A 9129-nucleotide genomic window follows, 5' to 3' on the forward strand; every position below is an offset into this window, starting at 1 on the left:
ATGTTATAAATGACAGCACTACTGTTAGATTATTCAGAGAGGCAGCTGTGCCCCACCTGAGTCTGTAATTCCATATCAATCTCTGCCCCAACGACACACATACTCCACACATAAAGTGTGCAGGGGTAAAACATAGACAAGTGTTATCCTTTGATCATTGTATGGCAAAAAGAAAGACATTACTCACTGTAGAAGTCATGCCGAATTACAGGCAACCTGAATTTCAGAACACAAATAAGCCGAGAGGAATGGAGATGCTTATATTACTTCAAAGCGAGATGACAGTCTGTTTCAAGTAACATTGGCAATTCAGGTCTGTATTAATGATCAAAAAAACTCATGCAAGCACATATGCACAACACCCACACACACCCAGACAGGGGGAAAAAAGGCACCACACCAATGTGTTTGGAACAGAAAATCCATAACCTGAAGTTGTGAACCAACGAAGTGGCTTGTGTGTGTTATGCATGTATTTGAAATCTATGGATCAAATAATCTCAATCTCAACAGACCCTCCACTACCAACCATTTCCAAGGATGAACCTCACAACCCTTAATAGGCTGCTTGCACATAACGCAGTGTCATCATATCCGTTGTAAATAATGTAATGTACACTTTTTCGGTTTTGTTCAATATGACAGTCATGTAATCACAGTCTCAAGTAAACAGCCGTGCATGATTCTTTAAAAATATATATTTTTTTCCCCTAAAAACAACAAACAATACCATGAATATTGTTGTCTTCCAATGTGCACATTCACATTGTCATTCAACATCAACAGTGTTTTAAGCTTGGCTACCACGTATTTCAAATTAATTTAAATTTAAATGTCCATCATTATGCTGGAAGCAGTTGTAGTAATCACCTGACAGAGTGACATATACTGCATTGTACATACACGAGTCAATCTCAAAACTGACACGTTTTCTCTGAAATATAATTCTTACAGCTGCAGTTGTTATCCTTGTGACTCATCCAAGGTGTAATATCGATCTCACAACAAATGTGAAACAAAAGAACAGACAGTTATTAAGACAAATACAAAAATCTAGACTGACTTCTTAGTTTTCCGTTTCAAAGTCCCATCAACTGAGTAAGCCACTCACCGGACATCATTTTGCTGCGGAGGTTTTTTCTGCCCAACCAAGTTGACTGTTCTCGCTTGAATTGGCTTTTCTTCTCTGAAATACAGAAAATAAGAAAAGGTTATGACTTTGGCTGTACTAAACATATAAACTTTTGTTTATTGACAGTTCATTACGATTTTAAAAGGACTACTATTTCACATCCTGTAAGGCATTTGTATTTTTTTCCTGATCTTATCTGATTTTCAGACTAAAACAATTTGGATTGTGTATAATGGTTGATGTGCATAATCCAACAGGTTTTCAGCATGACAAAACAACTTGTTACTGTCAATAATTCAAATGTCATTTTATGTTTAAGAAACATTGCATAAACATGGTAAAATTGAATCAACATGTTTCATATTTAACAGTAAGAGTTGAACTGATCAATTCCTTCATTAAACGTGTCACCTAAAAATGATACTGACAGAGCTTGGCAGTCCGCCCCGGACAGACTCCCATTTTTGGGACGGGGGACGGGGGTGACAAGTTTTAAAAAAGGGTCGGACTAAGCAAGGGCGGAGGTGGATTTTAGTCCGTCCCACTAATCGTGCATCATGCGTGTGACGTGGTAACGAGGCGGCCAAAGTTCATCTCAACTGACTCAGCGAAATGGGCGAATGACAAATATTGCATCAGAACACTTCAAACGCGCCACTAGTTACCCAACTGTGCAAGAGATTTTTCAAGAGCAGATACAGCACGAGTTCTACTAGTACAACAAGTGATGAGACCCAGTAGCGCGAGCAGCGTCAGAGCTAGCACACCGGCGAGTGACGTTAGCATGTCGCTTGACTGTCCGCTGCTGGAGGAATACGTTGCTTTAGTTGTGCTAAAGCTAATGCAAATAAATATTCAGTCACATCATGTTCTCTTCTACGGAGCCGCCTTCATTAATTGCCTGCACATCGCTTTTCATGTGCTTCCCAGTAGTCACATTTCACATGAATATTCTGCCCTCTATTGGTTCAACACATGTAATACCATGGATAATGCCACAGGAGTCAGCCATTTCACCTCATTGACGGAAACACGCCCAGCCTGTCTTGTGTGTGTAATCAGGGATATTTTTGTTAACTAACTGTTCACATTTAGTACCCTATCCCTTTGCTTGCGAACTATGTCCTTGTGTGGGACCATAAAAATCTCTACCAGCGTATACATTTAAACGACCCAGAAGTGGAAGTCTCAAAATAACCTTGCGTTATTTTGCAATAATTATTTCATAAAAAATGAAAACGTCTCAAGTTAAAACGCAAACGTTTTGCAATAAAACTATTGCGTTATTCTCAATCTTAAATATGTTCTTGATATCACGTGGTTCGCTCCAGTCGGCATCATCATTTTCATCACATCATGACGGGCTTATGTTGCAGCTAAATGCTATCTTGGTTAAACAATTGTAAACAATTCAATCCACTCACTATACTTCCAGCCGGAAAGTGGATGTGCACAGAAAATTAGCCCGTTTATGATTTTTAAATAATGTTTATCAGTGCACAGAGTTTTTTGGGGGTTGTTGTATGGGGGTTTTGTGGTCGGACCGAATTGCAAGGACGGAAGCGCTTTAAAAGGGCGAGGACGGGAGGGTACCCAGGTTACGGACGGAGGATGGAGGGCGGACCGACAAAAAAGGGTCAAGTGCCCAACGCTGGTGGTATATGTGGGTTCAGACAAAAGACCATTGTCTATAGACAAATTGATTAAAGCCCAACTATTGGGTTTACTGTTTGAACCATTTACCCTAGCTTGATCGTTTTCAAAAAATTTTCATATTTAATGTGTGATTTAAATATTCAATTATGTATGTGTCAAAGCCTGTAATCTCGTTAGATTTTTCCTCGAATGCATACTGCTATATAATTGGCAATGCTTAAAATACATGACACATAATGTGCTCAAAATATGCAGCACTTGCATATTATTGTAGAAAAATTATACAGTAGAATAATGCACACAAACATCACAGGCTCGCTAAAAATTACTGTACACTCAATCCATCTCTTCCAAGAAACATTTTCTATGTGGTTTGTGTGCCCTTGTGAGGAGGAAAATAAATGCATCTAATGAAGCCAATGATATGTTTCTGTACATTTAAAATAAAGTAACATTTTGAAATAATTATTGACATCCTGTTAAAGTTGCCGAAACAGAGTATTCAAGTTTTCCTCTCTAGATCAATATACCAACCCTGTTATTCTGTACATTCACTGACCATGTACACTAATACTATATGGCTAAAGTATTTAGACACAATTTCTTGAAGGTTTGGCAAAAAAAAAACCTTTCCCTTATTTTGTAATTCATTAGCATTTTTTCCAACTCTGTGATAATTTTGGGGGTTCGCTCCCATTGTGTTCCAGTGTGACTGTGCCTCATTGCACCGCAAGTAAGCACCACAGACGACGGCTTGTATAAGTTTGATGTGAACTTGACTGGTCCAAACAGAGCCTTGTTCTTCAACTGTGATTAAGGCCCTCCAAATCAGATATGTCCGAACTCACAAACTCGCAACTTGTAAAAGATCCCAGCTGTGAGTTAACTGTGTTAAAGCAACGCAGACTATATGATCTGTGTCCTACATGTCTTGTTCCTGTCTTCCTGTCATCTACTGTATGATATGACATGTCTGAATCCTTGGCTTCTGAAACATTACTAAAAAATGATACATGGCCACTTAGAGCTGGAGCTATATATCGGACATTTCCTACTTTAGATGCATTGAATCGATCCTCCATTCCAGTGCTGGGCTATCAGTCCACGCAGTGTGCTTAAAATAGAACAGAATCGTACAGCTTGAGGAACGTGTATCTTAGGTGGGTCATCCTATCTGCTCGGCTATGTGTGCAGCATTGTGCAGGTACTATAAAAAAAAGGCTTCAACTTCATGGATTATGTGGTAGTGGGGAAAAGGGCTGCATTTGGGTTGATGTCCGTACTGATTGCAATAATATACATCGGACCTTTATTCATAGATGCATGGAGACCATCTAAAGGAAGACAGAGGTGGATGCACACAGTGGATACAAGTCACTCTTGATTGAAAATGACATTAAACAGGCACCTTCTCCCCACTCTGTTATTGGCCTACTGGTTCTATAACAGCCTGGCTGTTTGCAAGAGCTCTGGCCTACATATCGTGCATAAGGATGGGAAAGGCTCAACCGCACCCCAGAGCTGGGAACAGCAGCTGTTGAGATGGATGCTGCACAGATAAAAGCCAACAGGGAGGATTTTACTTTTACTATGTGCCGTGTCAGGCATCAGTGAGCTTTCTGCTATTCCATTGCCCTCTTCCCGCTGCATCTGTCAATGAAATACTTCAGGTTACAAGCAAATTCAGTCCACTTGACTGAAGCATAAGCATGACTCATGGTGGTGATGCTAATGAGACAAGTGCAAATGAGAAATAGTTTCTATTTCTCAGAGAAGAGAGTAAGTGGATTGTCATGCTGCTGGTGATGCGCTGTGTAGTGACACACTCTTCATCCAACCATCATCCTGAAGTTACCCATAGCCCAACATCGGTATCGAAACCTGATCCACGCCTGTTTTCACTTGTTGTCATTCTTTTATTGCAGTATGTGCGTGGGTGTGTATGCATGTGTGAGTGAGAGAGAGAGAGCGCGAGAGAGAGTGAGAGAGAGAGAGAGAGAGAGAGAGAGAGAGAGAGAGAGAGAGTAGCAAAATATTCACACCGGTGCCATGCACACACACATGCATGGTCAGATACAGAAGAAAAGAGCTGTGGTACTGATGATGAAGCAAGAGTTACACAAGAGAGGAAGAGGAGTTCTCTCACACACACGCGCGCACACACACACACAGAAATCTTCTTTAGCTTACTTTAGCATGGCCTCCTCCTTTGCTTCTTCCTCCCGTTGCCGAGCCAGTACAGCCATGATGATCTTCCTCTCATCCTCAGTCAAGTGGCTTAAGTCGGGCTCCGGGATGGCCTGAGCGACGGGTGGACCCCGAGGGCCTGCTGAGGCGAACATCTTGCCCACCACCACCCTCCTCTTCCTTACCCTCGATTGGGATCACGGATCACGAAAACCCGCTGGCGGAGCCCACGGATCACGACATGGCCTGCGGATGGAGCAGTTTAAGGAGAGACTGATGCGGAGTTCCCATGGCGGTTGGGGGGAGGCACCCGGCGCGGCAGCAGCGAGGGCGGCGGCGGCGGTGTGATAGTAGCTATGACAGCGATGGTAGTTGTGGTAGCGCAAATGTTCCGGATTGCCGTTATTGCCTCTTCTTTTCCCTCTTGCAGCTCCGGTGTCGAACCCCCATTGCCCCCCCACCCGCCCACCTCTCCCCTCCACCACCTCTCTTTCACGGGGTGCCCATTTCTCCGGCGGTCGGTGCGGACGCTGGCACACGGGGATGATCCGGGTTCCGGCTGAGCAGAGGAGAGGGAGGTGGCGACGGAAGGCGGTCTCCGCTCGACCACTGGCCTGGCTGCGTCGCTGCAAGGCGAGGCAGACACTTCTTGCTGATGCTGATGCTGATGCTGATGCTGCTGTCAAGGAGACAGAGCCGTCAATGGGACCGCAGCCCCTCAAGCGCGTTCACTTTTCTTGCAGCAGGAACGCGCCGCCCTAATTTGAGAATGGGGGGCTCCACTCGCCGGGAAAATGCGCGCTCACGGCTGCCTGTCGCACGTATGAAAATAAAGGGTTTCCTCAGGGGCGAGATATCAGGTTTTCCCGCCCCCACTGACTGTGATGTCACAGCTTCGGTACATCAATAACTTTCAAGTGTTTTGCGGCTCCATAAGGCAATGCATGTCTGCAAGATAAAGTCTTTTAAAGAATAACCTTTATTTTTCCTATTAACTTCATGTAGGCTGCTCAATCATCTTCTGCTCTTTTTGGTTCCTGTCTCTTTAAGGCTTAAACGTCCCCCGCAAGAGAACGACTTTCTCTGATTGGTCAGCTTTAGGAATCCTGTAAAGGAGCATCACACTATTCAAGACTGCCCTGTCATTTACATGAAAAGGAGCACAACATTCATTGGCTTAAGTCTACATGAGCACAAGTACAGTAAACCCATCTCCATCGCCTTGGTTACGTTCCTGACTACCCTTGCAATAAGTGAAATCTTGTGATCCCATACTTTTAGTTTTGTTTTTACCGTAGTTACGGTACTTCATTTTTTTAAAGGTCTTTAATTAAACACACTTTAAAAAACAAACAAACACATATTCAAACATACTGAGAAAGAGCAAAAGAAATTAATAAGATAAAATTGTACAAACAGCTGTAACGGTGCAGATCCCTCTGTGTTTACATTTTTTTTTTAATGTAATTTTTGTTTTCAAAACTAACAAACGTAACTTATCATCTCACAATATATATTAATAAATATGTCCAAAGATGAACATTATAAAACAGACTTTTGCAAAGTATGGCCGGGGGCCACATCCGGCCCAACCACAGCTGACTGGCCCTCACAGAGATCATCCAGTGAGGTCCAATAAAAGTCCAAATAAAACATAAAACATGGGGTGCTTTTGTTTTGAAAGTTGGGATTTTTTTTTTATTATTGGCCCCAGCGAGATAGCAAGCAAGAGCCTCAACTTGTGTCTGCCATGTTGCCAACTCAGCAATGTTTTCGCAATATATTAGTGACTTTTCCAACCCCTCCAGAAACTGGAAAAAAAGAAAAAAAAAAAAAAAAAGAAAACAAGACTCAAGCAGAAATGACAACAGTTAGCGATATTAGCAGCGCTCTTATTTCCTGCACAGTGGAGGAAAGAGGCCAAGAGGCCAACTCCTGACATTACCAGAGCTGGGCATTCCGTCTATATGTGACGGACCGGTCCATCTATCCGCCTGTGAAGGACGCCCGTTTTGCTGATGGTTGACGCATGACAAGTAAAATTTTTAAAATAGATGGACAAAGCATAGTCCCAAGACCATGTATTTAATCCGTCTTTTGTCTATAGTCCGTCTTTATTGTCTATTTTTCGCGGCGAGGCTTCAATGGCCACGGCAAGGAACAATGCTGAGTTGTTGTTGCTTGGGGGACAGGTTTAAGTGAGGGACCAGGCTATAAACAGGATTCCGTGGCGCAGAGAGTCACTGTGAGTCACTCCATCCATCCATTATCTATACCTTTTATCCTCACAAGGGTCACGGGTGTGCTGGAGCCTATCCCAGCTGTCTTCGGGCAGTAGGCGGGGGACACCCTTAATTGGTTGCCAGCCAATCGCAGGGCACGGGGAGAGCATGTAAACTCCACACAAGGAGGCCGGAGCCGAGATCGAACCCACGACCTCTGAACTGTGAGGCGGACGTGCTAACCAGTTGAACACCGTGCCACCCTGTGAGTCACTCTTTCTGTTCAAATATCACCTGTTTTCTGAAGCTGAGCGTGATTAGTTTGTTACCTGACCCCTGAACAACTGTGATGTCATTTTAAGGTGGCAGCAATGTCATTTTCAGGTGGCTGCAAGTGACAAAATGGCCACACTCTGAGATGGACAAAAAGGGTGGATTTTACTGCTTAACTCATACTCCACAAACACAATATCAATTAGAATGCAGTGGGGCTGCATAGAACCCACGCTGCAGATGGATGGTGAACAACGGACTCCCGGTGTCTTTCAGGATTGATTTTAAGGTGCTTTTATTAGTTTTTAAATATCTTAATGGTCTTGGGCCATCTTATTTATCTGATCTGCTTTTATCAAGTCAGCCCTCGCGGATCCTGAGGTCCTCTGGCACCGGCCTTTTAACTATTCCTAGTGTGAGAAGTTTGAGAACCATAACACACAGTGAGGCTGCATTCCGCCATTTTGGTCCACGGCTATGCCTGCCAGAGGACATTAGGTCTGCAGAGACTGTTGATATTCAAAGGGAAGTCAACCCAAACATATTTTTTTCAAGAATATGGTCTATGCAGGCCAACTAATTGAAACAAAGCATTCTGATAAATATTGCATTTGTGGAATAATGGTTAATCCACCCGTTTTTAGCCATCTCCGGGCATTTTGTCACTTCTGTCAACTGAAAATGACATCAAAGTGTCTCAGGGCTCAGATAACGACCAATCACGGCTCAGCTTCAGAAAACAGGTGAGCTGAGCCCTGAAAAGTTGTGATGTAATTTTCAGTCGCCAAAAGTGACAAAATGGCCACCCTCTGAGATGGCTAAAAAGGGGTGGATTGTGCTGTTTAACTCATATTTCACAAACGCAATATTAATCAGAATGCCGTATTTCAACTAGTGGGCCTGCCTAGAAAATATTCTTAAAAAAATATGTTTGGGTTGACTTCACCTTTAAGCGAAGGCTCAAAACATAAATGTTTTTTAAATAATGTATCTTTTTCTTTTGATTTAGAACTCTTTTTACTTTACCTTACTGTTTTTCGTTCTTAGCTTCTGTTATTGTTTTGTCTTTTAGTATCATTGTTTTTTGTTGTTTTTAGCTTTTATCTCCAGTATTTTCCTCATGGGTCGGGCCCCGTGCTGAGAGGGGTGGCTGCCCTTCCCACGGGGGGCGCCCCCATGGGGACTGCTTAGGTCCAGGTGACCGGGGTACCTGCACTATGTGTAGGGTCTGCCCGATTAATCTGTGATGTCTCTGTGATGGTGGCGCTCCCTGTGGCCGTGGGCTGTCATTCCTCTCAGCGTGGATGAGCTACCCTTGGGCACCCTTTCCTAATATGGTTTCGCTGTGCCTTGCCATGTCTTTTTAATAAGTTTATCAGGTAGTGTTTATGTGTGTGTTGTGTGAGTGTGTGAGTGCTGATGTGCTTGTGGATATATGTCTTTGTGTATGTTGGGAGGGAGGGAGCGGGTCTTCTTTTTATGTGGGATTTTAATGTTTTTATTGCACAGCACTTTGAGCTGCATTTTCACATATGAAAAGTGCTATATAAATAAAATGTGATTGATTGATTGATTGATTGATTGATTGATTGAACATATTATTTTAAAGAATTTTTGGGGGTTGACTTCCTCTTTAAACAAGATATTCTTGTTCAATGA

At 42.9% G+C, this 9129-nt stretch overlaps 1 protein-coding gene across 14 annotated transcripts in view; it reads right to left on the reverse strand.

The window, feature by feature from the left end:
* The window catches only part of rims1a (regulating synaptic membrane exocytosis 1a), an 84191-nt gene extending 78754 nt beyond the window's left edge, over positions 1–5437 (reverse strand). For 9 of the 14 annotated variants that reach the window (XM_086046100.1, XM_086046089.1, XM_086046099.1 and 6 more), the window contains exons 1-2: positions 4979–5436; positions 1112–1186 (exon numbers count right to left, since the gene is read on the reverse strand). In XM_086046100.1, coding sequence (XP_085902226.1) covers positions 1112–1186; positions 4979–5130 — 227 coding nt within the window. In that variant the 5' untranslated portion in view covers positions 5131–5436. Of the gene's footprint in view, positions 1–1111; positions 1187–4978 lie in introns of all 14 variants that reach the window. The other 5 variants (XM_086046101.1, XM_086046091.1, XM_086046088.1 and 2 more) reach the window with 1 other exon arrangement.
* Positions 5438–9129: the final 3692 nt, after the last annotated feature.

This window comes from Filicampus tigris, chromosome 11 (assembly GCF_054856515.1).
Source record: "Filicampus tigris isolate MCC_2025a chromosome 11, RoL_Ftig_1.0, whole genome shotgun sequence".
NCBI lineage: Eukaryota > Metazoa > Chordata > Actinopteri > Syngnathiformes > Syngnathidae > Filicampus > Filicampus tigris.